We start from the raw sequence: 20,585 nt of genomic DNA, 5'->3' as shown, positions 1-20,585 counted from the left end.
CTAAGTGTGTCTCTAGTCCTCCCCGTTCCTATATTCAGTCCTTCTAATGAGTTTTCATTTTAGCTACCAGATTTTTAACTTCCAAGAATTATTTAGTGTTCTCATGCTTAAGTTTCATACTAAACACTTCTCATTTAGTGGATATAACTTTCTTGAATTCTCAGAAAACATTTCTGTAAAGATTTTTTTAGGATTTATTTACTATCTTGCATTAATTTTGCTTCCCTTGATGATAATTCTTCTGCCTCTTCCATTTATTGGCTTTGTTTCTGTTTTATCAAATGCTGGGATCTGACTCTATAGTGAGTTGTCCGATGTGATAAGTGGGCTTCTTTTGAAGTCCAGAGAGGCTTATCTTTTGAGTGTGAGGCTGTATGTCCACAGAGAAGCCAGAAGTGACCTCGGACATTACACTACCTCTCTCTCCAGCCCCTGGGCTCATGTTGGGCATTCTCTACGAGTAAACCTATTGTCTAGAGAGGTGTTCTTAGGACTTTAACTGGGGCAAATGCTATAGGCAATGGCCTGGAAAGCAGATTCCCAAACTCTGTTAGGTTTTGCCAACATCAAAGTCCAGTCCATCTGCTTTATATCATACAGAAATTCCTTAATATTCTGGTCTGCTAAAGTCAGCTTTCTGGTTTACTAGTGTTTCTAAAGATTTGGTTTTTATCCCTTCTATGATATTTAGGAGCGAACTATAAGTAGTTCATCCATTTTGAACTTTAAGGCACACCAATTCTCCAACTATTCTCATCTCAAGGAAGGTTTGCCCAATCTGAACAGTATGGATTTTATGGTTGATAAAGTTGCCCATACAACACCTCTTACTATGTACTTCTATTTACTGCTTTCTAATTATGTCTCTAATTCTATGGTTTTTTAAAGTTCTAACTCATTAATGTTGAAGGAAATCCTATCATATGCTACAATAATATTACGACGACATTATGCTAAGTTAAATAAGCCAGTAACAAAAAGACAAATACTGCACGATTCCACTTATATGAGGTATCTAAAGTAGACAAACTCTTAAAAACAGAGACTAGAAAGGTTGTTGCCAGGGGCTGGGTGTGTCCAGGATGGGGGGATTGTTCAATGGGTACTGAGTTTTAATTTTGCAAGATGAAAAATGGTTAAGGTGTGTTTTTAACCGCAACAAAAAATATTAGAGCTTTAAATCCCAGTTTGAGAGAAGATTTATATGTAAATACTCCAGGAAGAGGGAAACAACTGGCTTAAATTTAGCCATAGCTGTAACTGACCAGTATCAGACCCTATTCTAACAGCAGGTTTGCAGAACAGGAAGGGTGGCTGAGAGTTTGACTCTGTGGGGCTTCTGAAGGGGCAGGGTGGGCACAGCATGATACCAAAGGGTTAAACAAATGCTGACTGTTACACAGGAAAGTCAATGGTATTCTGATGCTGACATTTAGGAATAGAGCAATACAGATTTGATTGGTAGTTCAGTTTCCTACAAAATTCCTTCAAGGAGTCAAAGGATGTTTGGAAAACGCATCCTATGGAATCCTCTATGTAGTTCATGAGATTATGAGCTTCTTTTGAAGATTATCTTGTGTATGTGAGTGTGCTCTGAAAAGCTAAAAATATACAAGGTGGGTATTCATGGTGACAAAATCAGCAACAAGAAATTGTTTTGACCTGCTTTTCCATTTTAAATCCTTAGTCATCTAACTTGCTAAAAGCTAAATTTAAAAAGCCTCTGTGTTACAGGATAACTCTTCACCCTGCTGTTCTAAGTGCATGCTTCTAATTTCATGGCAGTGACACCACACTGAGCATTAAGGAGAAGTTACAAAATATCAAAATTCCAAATGAACTAATATATGAAAATTAAGAAATACTAATGTTATCTTTTGATGAAAGATCATGAAAACAAAAATGGAACACTCAAATTTCTAAGCTGTAACCTTATTTGGAGCAGGAGAATTTTCGTTACATAAAGTTAATGGTTTTAAACACCTCAGGACAAACTAATCCAAAAGCAACTTTTTATTTCAGAAGGGTCTTGCTTAAGTGGTTTTCTATCCTCTTATCTTCTCATTATTGTGAATATTTGCTTTATAAATATATTCTCCCATGCAATCAAGATCAAGTTATCTGCAGATCTGGTATCTGGTGAGAGCCCTCTTCCTAGTTTGCAGATGGCTCTGCTTCTTCATGGCAGAGAGAGAGAGATAGACAGAGAGATAGAGAGAGAGAGGGAGAACACTCTGGTCTCTTCTTCTTATAAAAACACCAGTCCCATCATGGGGACCCAACCCTCAGGACCTCATCTAAACCTACTTACCTCCCAACAGTTTTACCTCCAAATACCATCAAATTGGGAGTTAGAGCTTCAACATATGACACTGGCAGGGGTACAAACATTCAGTCCACTGCAGTGTGTGTGTGTTACTGATGAGTGATACATGGGACTGGGATGTGAAGAGTTGCATAAACCAGGAAGCTATGTCCTGGCCCTCTACTTTAATGCGAGATTCTGCCCAAACTGTTGGGCAATCTGTCTTTCAAGGACATTTTGAAAGTATCACAGGAATACAGCAATTTTGCAACTTTCACTTGGTAAGTTTTCCTCTAAATTTTCCTCTAGCTGAAGGCGCCTTTGTAGACTCAGCGGGTGCCCAGGGAGGATCTGCTTCAGGTCATTTGTGTTTCTGATGGTAGGGCTTTGAGGCAGGGGGCTTTCCCAGGATCCCCTGGCAGGGGGTGGTAACTACCACTCAAGCCTCCAAAGCCTCACTTCTCAATTTTTCTACTTTCCCATCAGCAGAATTGGAGTTGGAAGTAAAATAATTTAATTAACTCTTATTCTAAACAAGTAGTGAAAATAATTACATAAAGTTCTACTAAACAGTACTTCATTTCATAACATTATCAAATAGAAAATTATCTACGTGATGAGCAACCTTCATAGATAAATAATTATTTTATGAAATAGTCCATCTTCTTCTTTTCCTTTTCCTACACAGCAAGATGAAGACTACTGTCATTTCAGCAGCAGCAATACTCATCCAGCAACCCATCAGCAGCTGGCTAAGATTTGTACCTTTAGGAAGAGATAAATGCAAAATGGCAACTGTTTTTGGTTCTCTTTAAGTTCCTGAGTTAGCATAGGCTATAAGAAATGCTGATTACCCATCTAGGAACAGAAGTTTGGGCTGCAGACCAGGTTTAGACAATGTTTTACTCACCAAGTAAAACTTGTTGATTCCAAAATTTTAAGTTAAAAACCTGTCAATGACAGAAAAAATAAGCCCATCACTTTATGGAGAACAGTCAAGTTTTCCTTTGAGATAACAATACCAGGAACCTGACCATAAAATAATCAATATCATGTAGCTTATTCACAAACAACCCTGATAAAATGTTCCATGACCCTGTGCCAGGGAGGCTGAGCTATGAACAGGGGAGAACTGGGGTTCTGGTTTTCTCCCTGCACCCACAGGGCTGGTGGAAATACTCCAGCTTAGTGACAGTTACACTTAATGTCAAACTAAGAGTAAAGATTCTTGTCTAAGAGGCTTATTGCTGGAACTACACACTGCATGAGCCAGGCTTGGGACTTACGGAGACCAGGAAGGCCAAGTGCAGTGTGGAGACCATTTCACTATTATTCCTTCATTCCTGGAACTTCAATTTCCCTTTAATAAAATGAATATAATATTTTCTTCCTAGGAGTCTACTAAATTGACCAGTTAGACCAAAATTAGGCTGATTCCGAAAAAATTCAGATTGCAGTGAGTTCATGTTTTAGTTGGTCACCTTCTGTAACCCTCCTTTGGTTGGCCTGGCCTGCTCCATCCCACCTCCAAAGCACAGACACACACACACACACACACACACACACACACACACACACACAATACCATTCTAGAATTAGAGTAGCCCATGGTGATAGTAACCATACTGTTTTGTACTACCATGCACAGGAACTCTAGAAAAAATAGACCCCATATACTTTTGACCAAAGAATGTTAATAAGGTGGGGTTTTTTTTTTTTTTTTTACAGAAGTATATTTTGTTAAACTTAAGACGTTTTTAAATTTTAAGATGCACCATTATTTTATGAACCACTAGAAAAGGAAAATTGCTGTCAATTAAACTAAAACACTGCTTTCTTTTCTCTTTTTATTTTGTCAGTCTTGCTAGAAGTTTATCGATTTTGAATTTTCCAAAGAATCAGCTTTTGTTTTGTTGATTTTCTCTATTCTTATTTTCAGTTTCATTGATATATGCTCTTACCTTTGTTGCTTTTCTTCCTTCTGCTTTCTTTTGATTTATTTTGTTCTTTATTTCCTAGTTTCTTAACATAGGAACTTAAATTATTGATTTGAGACCTTTCCTCATTTCTAATGTAAGCATTTTAGTGCTATAAATTTTCCTCTCAACACTGCATTAGATACATCCCACATATTTTGATATGTTTTTTTAAAATTTTTAGTCAGTTCTATGTATTTAAAATTTCCTTTGATACTTTTTCTATGACCCATGGATTATATAGAAGTGTGTTGTTTAATTTCCATGACTTTGTGTTATTGATTTTTGGTTGATTCCATAATGGTCAGAAAACACACTTTGTATGATTTTAATTCTCTTAAATTTGTTGAGGTTTGTTTTATGGTCCATGATAAGGTCTATCTTGGTCAATGTTCCATGGGTGCTTGAAAAAATTCTGTGTATTCTGCTGCTGGAGATGTAGTGTTCCATGTGTATCATTTAGAACATTTTGGTTGATTGTGTTCTTCAGATCTCTATCTTTGCAGATTTTCTGTCTGGTAGTTCTATCAGTTTCTGAGAGATTAATGTGGAGATCTGAAACTAAATTGTGGATTCATCTTTCTAGTTCAGCTCTGTCAGTTTTTGCTTCACGTATTTTGAGGCTCTGCTGTTTGGTGTGTGCACACTTCTGCTGGTTTGATCCTTTTATCTTTATTTACATGATAGGGACAAAGGCTCATTTTTTGTCCCTAATACTTTTCTTTCCTCTGAAGTCTACTTTATCAGATATTAATATAACCACTCCTGCTTTTCTATTATTATTAATTTTTGGTCTGTATATATTTTCTCACCCTTTTACTTTTAACCTATCTATGTCATCGAATGTGAAGCAAGTTTCTTGTTATCAGCATAGAGTTGGGTCATAATTTTTATTCATTCTTCTAATCTTTTTTTTTTTTTGATTGGCATACTTAACCATTTACATTTAAAGTAATTACTGGTATGTAATTGCTTAAGTCTGTCACTTTATTATTTCTTTTCTTTTTGTTTCTTCTCATTCTCATTATTCTGTTTCTCTTTCCTTGGCTTCCAGTGGGTTAACCATTTTTGAGGAATTCATCTTGGTTTATTGATAGTGTTTTTGAACATATTTCTCTGGATAGTTTTGTAGTGGTTGCTCTGGGTATTGCAGTATACATATGTTACTTATCACAGTCAACTGGTATCAACATTTAATCACCTTGAGCAAATCGTGAAGACCTCACGATTCTATTTAGGTCTCTGTTACCTTCACCATTTAAAAAATTATTTCCTTGAGTATGAGATGGTATTTTGATTTTTGTTTCAATCACAAAATGTATTTATAAAACTCATGAAGAGAAGAATAGTCTATTGTATATATCCATATTTCTGGTCTTTCCTTTGTTTCTTCTTTACTGTTGCTCTAACATCTGTTCTTTTATCATTTACTTTCTTTTTGAAGGATGTTCTTTAGTCAATCATTAAGAGTAGGTCTGCAACAATTCTTTCAGTTTTCCTTTTTCTGGGAGTGTGGTTATTTCCCTTCATTCCTAAAGGATAGTTTTGCTGGATATAGAATTTGCAGTTGACAGTTCTTTTCCTCTCAGTGCTTGAAAAATGCTGTGCTCTTTCTTTCTGATCTCCACATGTTTTGATAAGAAATCCTCAAACATTTGAATTAGTGTTCCTCTATAGATAACATTTTATTTCTCTTGAGATGCTTTCAAGACCTTTTCCTTATCTTTAGTTTTTAGAAGTTTGACTATTATTTGGTGTGGACATTTTTTGATTTATCCTTTGGGTATCATTGAGATTTTTAAAATATGTAGCTCTGTATCTTTCACCAAATTTGGGAAATATTTAGTCATTATTTCTTCAAATAGTCTTTTAGCACCAATTTCTTTCTCATTTCCTTCTAGGATTCTGATAATACAAATGTTGATTTTTTTGTTTGTTTTTGCCACATATGTTCACAGCTCCGTTCTCTTATTTCCTTCTCTCTTTCTCTCTCCCTCCCTCCCTTCTTTCCTTCCTTCCTTCCTTCCTCCCTCCCCTCATCTCTCTCTCCTTCTCTCTCTCCTCCTTCCTTCCTTCCTTCTTCCTTCATTCCTTCCTCCCTCCCCCTCCTCCCTCCCTCCCTCTCTCTCTCTCTACCTCTCTCTCTCTCTCCCTTTCTTTCTTTCTTTCTTCCTTCCTTCCTTTCTTTCCCCAGTCTCTTTCCTTCCTTTCTGTTGTTCAGATTAGGTGAATTCTATTGATATTTACTCAAGTTCACTGATTCTATCCTCCATCATCTCCATTCTACTACTGAGAACAACCAATGTATTTTTCTTTAAATTTCTGTTATTGCATTTTTCAGTTTATAATTTCCATTTGGTTCTTTTTTGAACTTCAGTTTCTTTGTTGAGATGTTCTATTTTTTTCACTCATTTCACGGAAATTGATAACTGTTCATTGAAGCATTTTTATGATTGCTGCTTTGTCAGATAATTCCAATATCTGATTCATCTCAGTGTTAGCATCAGTTGATTATCTTTTTCAGTCAAATTTTAATTTTCTTCATTCTTGGTATGACAGATGATTTTCAATTGTGTATCAGACGTTCTATTTAAATTTTTTACTGTAGCAGGCAGTCACTCTGTTTAGATTTGACACAAAGGTCCTGGCCTACTTTGTGGCTGTAGTACTAAGTACAGTTTAATGTTAAGAATCTTTGTTGTTTTATTTGCTCTGCTTGGTTTATGTGACTCTGCTGGGGCTTCTACTGATCCCTGCTATTTCTGTGGTAAGAAAATAAAATATATTCTTTTAAGTCACCAAGTGTGTGGTAATTTTTTTTTTTTTTGCGGTACGCAGGCCTGTCACTGTTGTGGCCTCTCCCGTTGTGGAGCACAGGCTCCAGATGAGCAGGCTCAGCGGCCATGGCTTACGGGCCCAGCCGCTCCACGGCATACGGGATCTTCCCGGACCAGGGCACGAACCCGTGTCTCCTGCATCAGCAGGCAGACTCTCAACCACTGCGCCACCAGGGAAGCCCATGGTAATTTTTTATAGCAGCAAAGGAAATCTACTACACAGTATGTGGAAAGCGTGTGCATATATGTGTGTGGGGGGGTGAGTGGTCAAAGAGAGGAATCATGTTCTTGTGCATAATGCTTGCTCTTGTACTCCATCTCTTTACCTGATAACTCCAATGTGTACTTTAGGATTTAGCTTATGGAGTATCTGTTGCCAGCAATCCCTGACAACTTCTCTTTCCCAAGGCTGACGTGGGCATTCCCCTTAGTAGTTCCAGGGAATCCTGGGTATATACTAAAGAATTTTCCATTTTATATTGTAACTATCTGTATACATGTGCTCCCTCCTCTAGACTATAAGCTCCTTAAAGATGAGGACTACTCTGTATTCTTGTACCTAGTGTGGAATCTGGCACATGTTCCTCACTGAGTAGATGTTTACCTATTAAATTATTCAGCCTGAATGGTAAGGCAGAGTGTTCTTCAGAAGCACTTGACTTTTCTACTCATTTCCAGGACCAAGCTGCAGAAATCATTGCTGCATGGTATGCTTTGGAATTCTCCCATTGGAGAGAGTTCTTCCATCCCTTATTCATGACTATTGCCAAACATTTGAACTAGAGTTGTGACTATGTTCAAGAAAGAATCTTCTGACATTTCCAAAAATTCCAAGCTAAATGATCTTGGGAATTGCATTACACAGAAATTATTCCAGCAAAAATGAAGAAACTAAAGCTCAATAAAATTAAATGACTTGACCAAAACATGTATATGGGACTCAAATCCTGGTCTACTGACTATGCTACACCATTTTCTTCCTGCCATCCTTATCTTGTCCCAGCCCTACCTCTGGCCATGGTCTGCCCCATCCTTTTAGGTTCTGCTTCAGTCATCAATGACTATTCCCTAATTGTGAATTGCAATTTCATTTAATTCTGCCTTTAGACTCAGCTGAAAATATAGAAATTGGCAGTATGCATTCATTCTTTTTCCAGAAAATATAAATAGAAAATTTTTTTCTTCTGAAAAGTTTTTCCTAACAATAAAAGGAATATATAGTCTTTGTAGAAAATTTAGAAAATAACAGAAACATATGAAGGTGAAAACTAACATTGCTAATTATTTTACTACTTACAAATATCTACTTTTAACATTTTAGGTCTCTTTCATTTTTTTCTATGCCTATTTTTTCTATTCCATGTAGTTTTAATATGTAAACTTGGGATAAGAAAGCATTTATTCTTGTTTTTTTTTTCACTTAATATTATACCATAGTTTTTCATTTCATTGGTGATTATTCAAAAACATTTTTAATGACTGTGTCATATTCTAGCCTATGAAGGTCCTAGAATTTATTAAATCATTCCACAGTTTTGGATATTTGGAGTATTTCAAAATTGTAACCCATTATATGTTGAAAGAATACATGAGTACATATTAGTCAATTCACTTCTCTGATTATTTCCTGAGAATAGATTCTTATAAAAGAAATTGGTGGATCAAAGGACAAGAACATTGAATTTTGTAGTTTCATATTGCTGCCATAACAAATTATCACAAATTTAGCAGATTAAAATGACACATTTATTATCTCACAGATTTGTAGGGTCACAAGCCTGGCTGGCTCAACAGAGTACTCTGCTTAGGGTCTCTCAAGCCTCAAATCAAGGTGTTGGTGCCCTAGGCTCCTATTTGGAGGCTCAGAGAAGAATCATCTTATTGGCTCATTTAAGTTGCTGGAAGAATTCATTTCTTTTTCACAGTTTCCATGTGGTCTCCTCCATCTTCAAGCCATCAATGACAAGTTGAGTCCCTCTTACACTTTGAATATTTTTGACTTTAGCTGAAGAAAGTTCTTTGATTTTAAGGGTTTATGTTACTAGATTATTCAGGATAATCTCCCTGTTTTAAGATCTGTATTTCATTTATATCTACCAAGTCCCATTTCCCTACATATTTTCAGGTGCCAGGGATTAGAGTGTGAATACCTTTGGGGGACCATTCTGACTACTACAAACATTTGTGTGGATCTTTATAAGTATGATCAGAATGCTTTCCAGATAAGATTAGCAAAGCAAAGATTTCTGTCACCAGAATGAGAGTGATCCACTTCCCACACTCACCAGGACAGAATATTACTTTTTCTTTATCTTAGTACTCTGAAGGGCAAAACAATTTTATTTAATTATGTTTTTACTTGCCTGTCTTTGATTCATAGTGAGGTCATACTATTTGTAAATACTCATTCACCATCCATTTCTTGTCAGTGATTTCATGACCATTGCCCGTTCTTCTATTAGATTCTTGGTATTTCCCTTATTAATTTGTATTATCTTCATACATTAAGGATATATTGGTCTGTATTTTGTAGTAGCTATTATTTTTAATTGTTTATTCTTTAATGTACAGAATTATTTTTTACTGTTGTGTAGTTATGTGTATTCATCATTGCCTTTGTGATTTCTTCCATTGTGTTCTACTTTCACATGCAGCTATCAAATAGTTTTTCCTAAAATGTCTCCTGGTTATGTTTTGGATTTCATATTGAATTTTTTCATTTTGGTGTGCGGTGTAAAGTTTTTTTTAAACTTTAAAAAAAAATCAGTTTCTTCAACAGTAATGATTAGTACAAATTTTTTTATTGGGAAAAGACAGTCATGAAGATGCATGCTACAGAAGCAAAGGTTATGCAAACTGCTTCTGCACATGAAGGAAAATGCAGAGAAAATGGCAGAACTTCCAAGCTGGTAAGTAAGAACCAAATGAAATAATTTCTCGTTTCCTCTATATGTGCCTGTAACAAGGGATGAGAGAACTAATGAAGTTGATTACAAGTAGCCAGAAAGCTAATGAAGTTGATTACAAGTAGCCAGAAAGGATTTTTGATGTTCTGGTCTTATCTAGGTAGTTCTGGGCCTCCTAATGAAGATTTAAAGTGACTTAGAAAAAGTTGTTTTTAATCAAAGAGCTGTATAAAAGAAGAATTAAATTAGCATACATTAAATAAAGCTAACTACAAGGCAAAAATACACCAACATAAAAAAAAAAGAGAGAGAAAGAAAAGAAGACTCTTATCCTCCAAATTTGAAAATCTAAAAATTAATTATGACAATACCATTCCAATTAATCTTATCCCAGTAAGAGAGGAATTGCAGAACACCTTTAGGAAAATGAGTAAACATGCCATAGACTGGGAAAATATATTTGCAATTTGACAGGGGACATGTATTCAGAATACATAAAGAACTCTGACAAATACACAATAAAAAGACAAACAACTTAATTTTAAAAATAAGCAAGAGATTTGAACAGACCCTTTACAAAAGGATAGATGAATGGCTATTAAATACATGAAAAGTGTCCAACACTAGTCATCAGGGAAATGGAAATGAAAATCACAATGAGATAACATTTCACACCTACTTGAAAGGCTCTGAAGTACAAAAGACAATGTCAAATGTCAGCAGGGATGTGGAGCAACTGGAACTTGTATGTATTACTGGTGAAAATGAAAATGGTGGAACCACCTTGGAGACCTACTTGGAAGTTTCTTAGAAAGTTAAGCATAAACTTAGCACATGACCTGTCAATCCCACTACTAGTCCATTTCTACCCAATCCTCATCACTCCCATGTTGCTTTCCCTTGTCCCAAATCTTCCATGTCTTTATTTTACTACTTTCATCTTTCTTCTAGTTCCTCTTTTTCCATCCCAAATGAATTCTCCCTAATTCACCATAAAGAGTCATTTCTTCCACACTCGTTCTAGGATGATATAAAATAAGAACGATTTAGAATTAGCTGTGTATTTTGCCAAAATAAGATGGCAACTATATTTTTGAAAGCTATAAATGTTAGTTATATGTCAAGAGTAACAATAAAAATGGAACATATACCAAAATAAAAGAGACAATATTTAGATTAAAAATGTTTTTTCATGTATAAATAATTCACAGCCTTCAACAATAGAAAGAAAATTGCATCATAGTCATTTGAAAAGTTCATTTATTATATACCAATATACACTTTCTGTAATAAAAAAGCCTCCCAATACATTGAACCATCTTATAAATGAAATAAGAAAATAAAGTTTTCATCTGTTTTTAAATGGGGCTAAATTAACCAGTACAAGATGCCATATGTATGTCTGCCTGCAGTCTATGAGATCTATGATCCTGAAAAAGGCCGTGAGAAAAAAGTGGTGCTTTATTATTTGGCACTGTAGTATTGCTCTTGAATATTTATATAATTAAACATGTTGATATTTTCAAGTCAGTCATTTCAAATGTAAAGCATTCAAAATATATACAGATTTTACAGTTTTTCAATTTTTTGGATCAATCTTTGTTATTTACATTTAAATACATTCAGACCAAACATTTTTTTTAACACTCAGAAGGTACCTTTTTTCACTTTCTATTTTGATACACTCTTTAGATGAATGAAAATAGAAATATATCTTAAAAATGCTATTTGGCAAATTTTTTCCAATACTAGTATGTCAGAAGTTATGATAGTTTCTAGTAATGCTCAATTTCCTTAACAAAGTGCACCATTTTACAGTATTATGACTCTAGAAAATAATACAGAAAACAAATATATATTTACTTAAGGCACATTCCAGCAAAAACTATTGAAATATGATTTAATTTTATCATACTTATATATACCTATATTTCATACTTGGCTGTACTAAAATATACAATAAATGTGCTTGATACTGATTGAGAAAAAAAAAAGGAGCAAACTCCAGAAATTCTAGGCAATGAATACTTAATTTTAAATCCATTTCATGAAACTATGTTGTAGAAGTGAGCAAGAATAATCATTTGCATCTCTTTGTAGTGTTAGCATTTTTATTTTTATAGAAAATTGCTCAATATTGTATTAAATAGCAAATGAATGTCAGCAAATACCTGTGCAAGCTAAACTGAATGAAATCCTATTTTAGACCTGCTAAATTAAAAGAACAACCTTAGGGCTTCCCTGGTGGTGCAGTGGTTGAGAGTCCGCCTGCCGATGCAGGGGACACGGGTTCGTGCCCCGGTCTGGGAAGATCCCACATGCCGCGGAGCGGCTAAGCCCATGAGCCATGGCCGTTGAGCCTGCGCGTCCGGAGCCTGTGCTCCGCAACGGGAGCGGCCACAACAGTGAGAAGCCCGTGTACCGCACAAAAAAAAAAAAAAAAAAAGAACAACCTTAGTATTGATAATTATTTGCAAATAGGGAACTTACTTTCTTCTAGATGATTACGATAATATTGTAAACATTGAAGAAGAGCATTACTGAACTATATAACTCAGATTTCAAATTTAATATATCCCCAATAAACAGATACGTACACATGGATTTTTGAGCCCATCAAATTAATTCCCTACTCTCATCCCCAATAATATAAATGTTTGACTGTGAAGAGAGAAAACTACACATGTAAAAAATAAAAATCAAATGTACCATACATTAAAATTCTGATGACTACAGAATAAGATTATATACATAAACATATAGCAATCACAGTTTCCTGCACTGAATGTTTATCAAATAAAAATGTATCAAACAATACTGGGTAGTGTAGCTCCACATGAATCGTGGTCTTCTAAAAATTCTGAATGAGAATGGAAGACGAGAGGGAGGGCATTGTTCAGTGACAAAACTATGACAAGAGGATTGGGAATACCATTGATAAATGCTTCCAGAACACGCAGTTTAGATATAAGCATTGTTTTGCTGTTGTTCTATAATTTAAATAAAGCCCCTCTCTATGTTTCGTAAGATGTTTTAACATTTACAAAAGATCTACTGAATGAAGAAGTCACTAATTCAATGTCACAAACAGGATGGGCAAAATATTCCTTTAGCGTTGACCATAAGATGTTCTAGCCTGGTGTCTCATGTACCGTACAGAGACAGTTCATAAAACATGCCTTTTGCCTCTGTTATTAAATACACCCAGAGTATTTGGTGCAAGATTGAGGGAAGGCGTTAAATAGTAATAGCTTTGCCACCAGGGCATTTTTGTTTGATGTTCTGAGAATACAGGAATTTGGTACTTTTGTGGGGGGAGAAGGTGGGAGGAGAGGGAAGAGGGTATTATCATGCAGCTACCCTTATTCTGCTTGTGCAGAAGCAAAAATACATCATCTCACACTGCTCTTGTAAAACCTGGGTAGAAGTGTGCACCACAGATTTTAAACACATAAATAGCCATTTGTGATGAAAATGATGATTTCCTCTTCTGCAGGTGCCTGGTGATATTGCTGGTAAACATCTTTGGAATCTTCCTGTTATTTCCTGTGAATAACATTCCAATCGAGATAACTCAAAAGTCTTTGGGTTTGCAACTACCTCCAACAGGAAAATACAGTATTTTCCCTTGGGTTAGTGATGCTTGGAATTTGGGGGATTGTAAATCCAGTCAATTATAATGAGTGCCATGCTTCCAATCATAAAGATGATTCCAACCACAAGGAAAATTAAAGCCTGTAAGTCAGAGAGAACTTGTCAGGGAACACAGAAACTATACTTCCTGAGTACAGTTTGCTTTTATAAGTTGCTTACTTAAGGCAGCCATCTGATTTGCATATTGAATTGTATTATCCTTATAGCTTAGATGTCCATGCCTAGCAGTTCAATCAATTTAGAACCCTAGCTGGGGAAAGAGGGTGAATACAGTAGTAGTGAGATTTAACCCAAATGTTCAAAATAGAAAAATGGTTAATTGATTTGGTACATCAGAATGATGGAACACCCTGTAATCATTACAAATCAAGCAATAGAAAAAGATTTAATGACCTAGGGAGTGCTCACAATCTTTTAGGTGAAAAGGGTCAGGTTATAAAAGAGTAGTATGTATGATATGATTAAATTTTTTAAAGCAAACAAAAACAAAAGCCTACTATAATGCATGTTTCATATTCCTTGAAAAAACTTCAAAGTGTATGCGTGTGTATGTAATTACATATATACACATATATATACATGTACATATAATTACATTCAAATATTTCATAATTTTAACACTAGAAGGAGCCTTATATATTACCACACAGACCAATCTCCTAATTCTACGTATGAGGAAAGAGCAGCTAAAGTTTTTATTTCACTAGAAAGGATCTAGTAGATAATTCTACTCGCTTTTATATCTGGTCAAACTGAAAATAAAAAGACAAGTAATTTGCCAAGGTCACACTGCTATAAAAGTCCAAGCAGAATGGACTACATTGAGTGGAAATTATGGGGCAAGATGATGGGGGGAGCTTTTGATACCAAAGTCCCTGAACCATCTAGAGAGGAGAATGATTCCCAGGCAAAATTCAGGGTCAGTCAGTCAGACTCAAGCCTTAATATAAGACTTTATCAAGCAGTCATTGATAATATTTAATATTGGAAAAACAATTATTTCTAGTATATATTTTTGCAGTACTATCATGGGAAAGAAATATATACTCCCCAGGTTAATAAGACTGTAAATTATACTGTAAGAGATTAACTGGAAAACGAATGGTTCTGTTTCTTAGTCCACACCAGGGAACAACAAGATACCGAGGAGGGGAAAACAGAAGCAACATTTTTTTTTTTTTTTTTTTTTTGACCTTACAAACCTAACAAATATGACCAAAATGTTTAAATTTTTTTGTCACACTGCTAGGGAGCCTAATTCCTTTCTGCATAATTTCCGGTGGATAATGCAGCAATAGCTTGGTGGTGGAAACTGGAATATATGGAAACCTGTGGGCAAACTCCATTAGCATTTGACAGGTAGGAAGGACTCAGCACAAGACATTTAATATTTGAAGAGAAGAAGCCCTGGAATCATCTGAGTGACAGAAATCCATGCCACCTTTCTCTCCACCAGAGAGTTCCAGCCCATCTTTGACTTTTGGTTCTTGTGCATCAATTCATTTTTTGGAACTGTGTGCATGCATTTCCTGGTTTACTCTATGTAGTCAAAGAGCAAGTTATAATGGGAGAGATTGCAAACCTTACTTACCCCGACCTTTTGGGGTGACCTAAGAGGTTCTTTCTTGACAAGTTTAAGATAAAAAACTGCTGGAAGAATGAAAATCAGCATAGTGGCAGAAGAAGCCCCTGAGGAGAGACACCGGACAGGTCAAAGTCTTACTCAGCAGGGCAGAGACCCAAGGGCATACACTTGAAAGAAACCAAATCTAAAGCGACCCTAATCAAAGCACGAAAAGCTCTATAAGCTCATGGATGCTTATTCAAAGAAGGTATGTTTATAAATAAAATTTAAATGCACCTAACATCATAGCTGGCTAGTAAGTATACATCACATATAATAAACAACAAAAAGGCTGAATGTTACAAATTTATAGGTAATTAGTAATATAAACACATACTAAGAAGGCTGAACTCATCACACACCCTTCTGATCCACTTCTAACTTTTCAAGTTGCCTACACCTGAGTTTTTAAAGTTTTATATTGTATTTAAAATGTGAGTAAACCCTCAAATCAGCAGAATGGAAAATCAAATATATTACAAGGCCACCCAGTTAAGGGAAATAATACGCTTTACAAAGTCAACCTCCTCTTCCTCCAAAGACATCCTTTAAGGCTCAGCTGATACTCACAGACCTAAGAGGGCATCCTGTAGGTAAAATCTATCTTCCTTCTTCTTTTTGATGCAGAGTTAAGACCTAGGTCCAAATCCTGGGTTCATTCCAAGGTATATGACTTGACTTCTATGGGGCTCAGCTGCCTTGTCTGTCAGAAAAGGCAGCTAGACTAGATGATCTATAAAGTAGGTTTTAGCACTAACATTTTCTGATCCCATGAATAACGTCCAGTGTTTCCTGGGAGGGAGGGACGGTGACCAGCTGGACTACTAGGAATTCTGTGAGCCTCAGATGGACTGGGATGCTTGACCTCCCTTCACTGGCTCCCTCCATTTATGGACAGCTTGAGTTGATTAGATAAAAACCTTTCTGAAACTTACCTATGAATCCAAAGATGTATTTTATAGTTGGCACCAGGATGACCAAAACATTATTAAGTGCAATAAGTATGGCTGCAATCAGGAAATGTCTTATCCAGCTGAAGGGTCTTTTGGGAAATAACAGTGTGATCACTGATGTACGAATCTACAGCAAGAAAGTGCAAAGGCAAGGTCACTGATTTGTTTTTGTTTTTAATTGAAGTATAGTTAATTTATAATGTTGTGTTAGTTTCAAGAGCATAGCAAAGTGATTCAGTTATACATATATATATATATTTTTTTTCTCTTTCAGATTCTTTTCCATTATAGGTTATTACAAGATACTGAGTATGGTTCCATGTGCTATATAATAGGTCCTTGTTGGTTACTTATTTTATATACAGTAATGTGTATATTTTAATCCCAAACTCCTAATTTATTTCTATCCCCTGTCACTGCTTTGTTTTTAACTTTATCTACTATTTCAAATATTCTCACCCCTCTAAAGCATTTTCTTTGTTTTTCCTTTTTCTCCCAGAAAAGATCTTGATGCTGATTTTTTTTCAAATTTTAAAAATTTCAGTAAAGTAAAAATAACATAAAATGTACCATCTTAGTCACTTTTAAATGTCCAGTCCAGTGGTATTAAGTACATTCATATTGTTGTGTAAGTTTGATGCTGATTTTTGATGTTTGGGAAAGTGGCATTTTCCTTGGTGATCTATCTTGTGCTCCCTTTCTCTGCTTTCAGAATTATTTTCTTGAAAATAATCTCAGTCAGAAAGAGATAAAAGAACAGATAAGATATATAACTCAGAGACACAATAAAACCCTTGTTGATTTCTAATCATGTCTCATCAGCCTGGATTAAGTATGAAGGGCAAGCACTGAATTTATTTGCATGTGATTGTGAACAGAATTTTTACAAACCTGGTGTTTCTTAATTTTACATTTGATTTACCATTTTTGCCACCTGATATTTTAAAAAATATGATATATTTTGCGTTCACTCCTTTCACCTCCCCACAAGTATAGATTATAAATGCACAAAAGGAAAAGAACAAGACCTAATAATCTTAACATTCCTCATTTCTACCTTAGTGTCTTGCGTGCAGGAGACACTCAATAAATGTTGACTTAAATTGAACAGAGCAAAACTTTTTCCTCCCTTTGAGATCCTTGACAGATTTCAGCCCTATTTCAGCAGCTGAAATAAGTAGGGGAAGGGTCAAGAGAGGCTCCAGTTGTAGCACCTGCTCAAGTTACCCTGATGTAACCGGATAAAAAGATCCTTGTGGGTAGAGGGAGGGAGTGCCATTTATGTTTGAACAGCTTAACAAAGTTGGAAATATTCTTATCTTTGGAATCTTTTAGAGGACACTTTTGGACTTAGTGGAATTCATTTATTGCCTTTTCAATAAGTGAGCACTTGAGTTAAGCTAGAACTTCCCATTTTTAGAAATGCTAGGATTGATTTTCACTTTAAAATTTTGCTTCTGAAGTCTCTTAATGGTGTGGAGATGGGAATTCACTTAAAAGAGAAAATGTAAAATATATTTTGAAACACACATATGAATGACAAAAACTTTGAGCTGAATTGCTTGCAGTGTCTAATGTGACATTCTCTTCATACCAGTACACCAAAAATTAAAGCCATCTGCTTAGGTTTAAAAGGCAATTTCACTTCCAAAATGGCAAGGCCAGAGAGTCTCTGGAAATGGTTTGTTTGTAACGGATTTTAAAATTTGGATGAGTGAAAATTATGAATCTCACTCTGAAAAGTAGACTGAGGAAAACAAATGGTTTGATTTTGTTTTCCCCAGCAGCTTGGAAATTCTCCATTATGTCCTACAATTAGTGCTTATTCAATATTGTCCAAACTTAATAAGCTTAAAATAAGCTTTCTATGGTTCATACATAGTGCTTAAGGATCTATTTGTCTGAAAGTGATAAACTTATAGCATAAACAAGTAGAATACAGGTTATTTTCAGGCAGGGGTCACATGTATGTGCTTTTTTAGCCCTTTGTTGAAATAATGCCTTTAACTCTATAAGCTGAGTTAGAGGCAAACCTATCTGTACAGGGCCTCTGAATGTAAATAAATGCAGTTTCCTAAGGTCTCATGTCTCCCAGAAAGATTAAGATTTGGTCTAATGATGTAATAGTATAGAAAGTTTACGGGAATAATGGTTGAAGTAAATGGTGAAATCTTGCTCTTCAGAATGAATAAGGAGTAACAAAATCCCAAACAGAACTGAAGGCATTTAGAGTTGCCAATGCATTCCTAAAATGGGCAACAGGGCAAATAGGGAGATGGAAGGCTGCTGATGGTGGTAGTTGGTGGAAAAGAATAGAATGAAACTTGCTAGTCGTTCCATGTGTAAACGCTGCCTTGAGGAGTGAGCCTGGGATCGCGAGGTCCCCAGCAGCTCTGTTTACCTGTGTGTCAAGATAGATGTGACTCTGACTTATTACCCAGAAAGCCTTGCCTTCTGCCCCACTTATCTCAGTGCCTTTTTCTCTCTGACACAAACTGATAAGAACCTGGAAATGTGGGTCAGATGCTGCGCATGGGGAAGTCCCCAGCCACAGCCCCGTGAATAATTCTAGAAAAGTTCCATGCAGTTCTAGAGAAAACCTCTGTTATTTCCAGAGACAGCGTTCTGAACAGGAGCCTGTTAGGACGTGCTGTGTTCTAAAGTGGGGACTCAATGTGAGGTCAGAAACGTGGAGGTTGAGTAGAAATCGGGAGCCTTAGTTTGCACTCTAAAAAAAAATCCATTCTGTTGCTGAGAAGTGAACCATACTTCAGTAGGATTGCATAGGACAAGGGTGTAGCAGATACCTCTGCATTACTGTTCTATTCCAGTTCACAGCAACATCTGCCATATTTCTAGGCCTATATCTATATTCACTTCAAAACAGGAAGTCTGAAGGCAACATAAGTGAAAAGATTGGTTTTACTAAAATAAAATGAAGAGGAAGTAGCCAAAGAATCTGAGACACGATCTCTTTTTTTTTTTTAAGGTGCAGTAGGTAGAATTTGAGTCTGTGTGTTCTTGATAAACACATTAGGGTTATTGGGGTTTCTGTTTTTCATGGTAATGTGTGCATTTTCTGCATAAAGGGAAGCAGAAGCTGAAAATGGCATTATTCGTCCTTGGGAAGGAGGTGCAGTCCCGTAATAGACATCCCACTCCATATCACCTCCTCCCACTACTAAGAAAGACAAAACAGTGTTGAGTGGCTTGTGAAAAAGCTAGAGTCTTAATTCTCTTTATTTATTTATTGTTCAATAAACACTTCAAGCACTTACTTTGTGCACTTTCTAAGAAGGAAAAAGCTAACCTGTCTGGAGAAAAGAAAGATAATAAATGGAGAGATAAAAGGAAAAAGCAACCACCACCATCAGCAACACTTGTCATCTCTTCTTGGGCTCTTAAGAAAAAGAACCAACATATTTGTTGAAAATAGGAGAATACAAAATAATACCTAAAACTGATAGATTTTAATCCAGATTAAACCTAATGCATATTAGGTTTTATTTGTTTGTTTTATTATTTGTATGGGGGGATACCAAAGCAAAGTCAATAAACTTATTAGTCAAGAGTTTTCTTAATTCAAAGAAACTTGTCAGGAAAACCATGCTGTTTGACTCAGCATTGGACACATGGAAAATCTTGGTTCTAAACTGTAAGAAACAAACAAATACATCACAACCAACTTCTATCACTTTGGGAGAGAAGTGTCTGAAGGTAGCCTTGTGGCACTTGACTGGGACAGGGAGGCTGGACCTACCTTTATGTCATCCATCAAAGCCATGGAGGCTTGGTTCAAATAGCTAAGATCCTCACCCAAACTGAAGTTCATGGCAAATGTCGGCGAGGGGACGAATCTATGCTTTTGCTAGAAAGGGCAGTTTATACACCTCAAGAAAGGGCAAGATTCATTTGGAGACGATTTTCCTTAGCAAACCTTGTTGAGCTCATCTTGTGCCAGTCACTGTGCACACCGCTTACCTCCAGGGGAAAACGTGGACAATCAAACAGACCATCTCAATGTAACGTTGTAGGGGGTGAGGCAGAATTACACGCAAGATGTTTCATAAATGCTAATGTTGAGTTTAAATGCATAATGAAGGATAGCAGTTAGTTAGTTTTCTGAAATTTGGTTCTAATGGTCAATTTTGGTTTTAATGGGCATCGGATGGGAAATGTTTCCAAACTACTATGGGAGATACAACTAATGGGAAATGTGTTGCCATTCCTGGTGGTCAGATTTATGCCACTGCCTGATCTGTTATACAAGGGAAGAATTTCTGTGGACAACCTGGATTGTTAATGTCAAAGTGAAATGGTCATCACTAAA

The 20,585-nt window shown here is 35.9% G+C and overlaps 1 protein-coding gene and 1 long non-coding RNA gene across 2 annotated transcripts in view; one reads left to right on the top strand and one right to left on the bottom strand.

Annotated features, from left to right (window-relative positions):
- The window catches only part of LOC138842835 (uncharacterized), a 172,506-nt gene extending 162,485 nt beyond the window's left edge, over window positions 1–10,021 (top strand). Inside the window, exon 3 of the long non-coding RNA XR_011377766.1 lies at window positions 9,932–10,021. This is a non-coding gene — a long non-coding RNA (uncharacterized lncRNA). The remainder of the gene's footprint in view (window positions 1–9,931) is intronic.
- Window positions 10,022–11,266: 1,245 nt separating this feature from the next.
- The window catches only part of SLC38A4 (solute carrier family 38 member 4), a 68,087-nt gene continuing 58,768 nt past the window's right edge, over window positions 11,267–20,585 (bottom strand). Inside the window, exons 14-16 of the mRNA XM_030835307.2 lie at window positions 16,238–16,382; window positions 15,270–15,367; window positions 11,267–13,759 (exon numbers count right to left, since the gene is read on the bottom strand). Of these exons, the coding sequence (XP_030691167.1) occupies window positions 13,658–13,759; window positions 15,270–15,367; window positions 16,238–16,382 (345 nt within the window). The 3' untranslated portion in view covers window positions 11,267–13,657. The remainder of the gene's footprint in view (window positions 13,760–15,269; window positions 15,368–16,237; window positions 16,383–20,585) is intronic.

This window comes from Globicephala melas, chromosome 10 (genome assembly GCF_963455315.2).
Source record: "Globicephala melas chromosome 10, mGloMel1.2, whole genome shotgun sequence".
In the NCBI taxonomy this organism is placed as follows: Eukaryota; Metazoa; Chordata; class Mammalia; order Artiodactyla; family Delphinidae; genus Globicephala; species Globicephala melas.
This window is presented reverse-complemented; position numbering and strand designations above follow the sequence as displayed.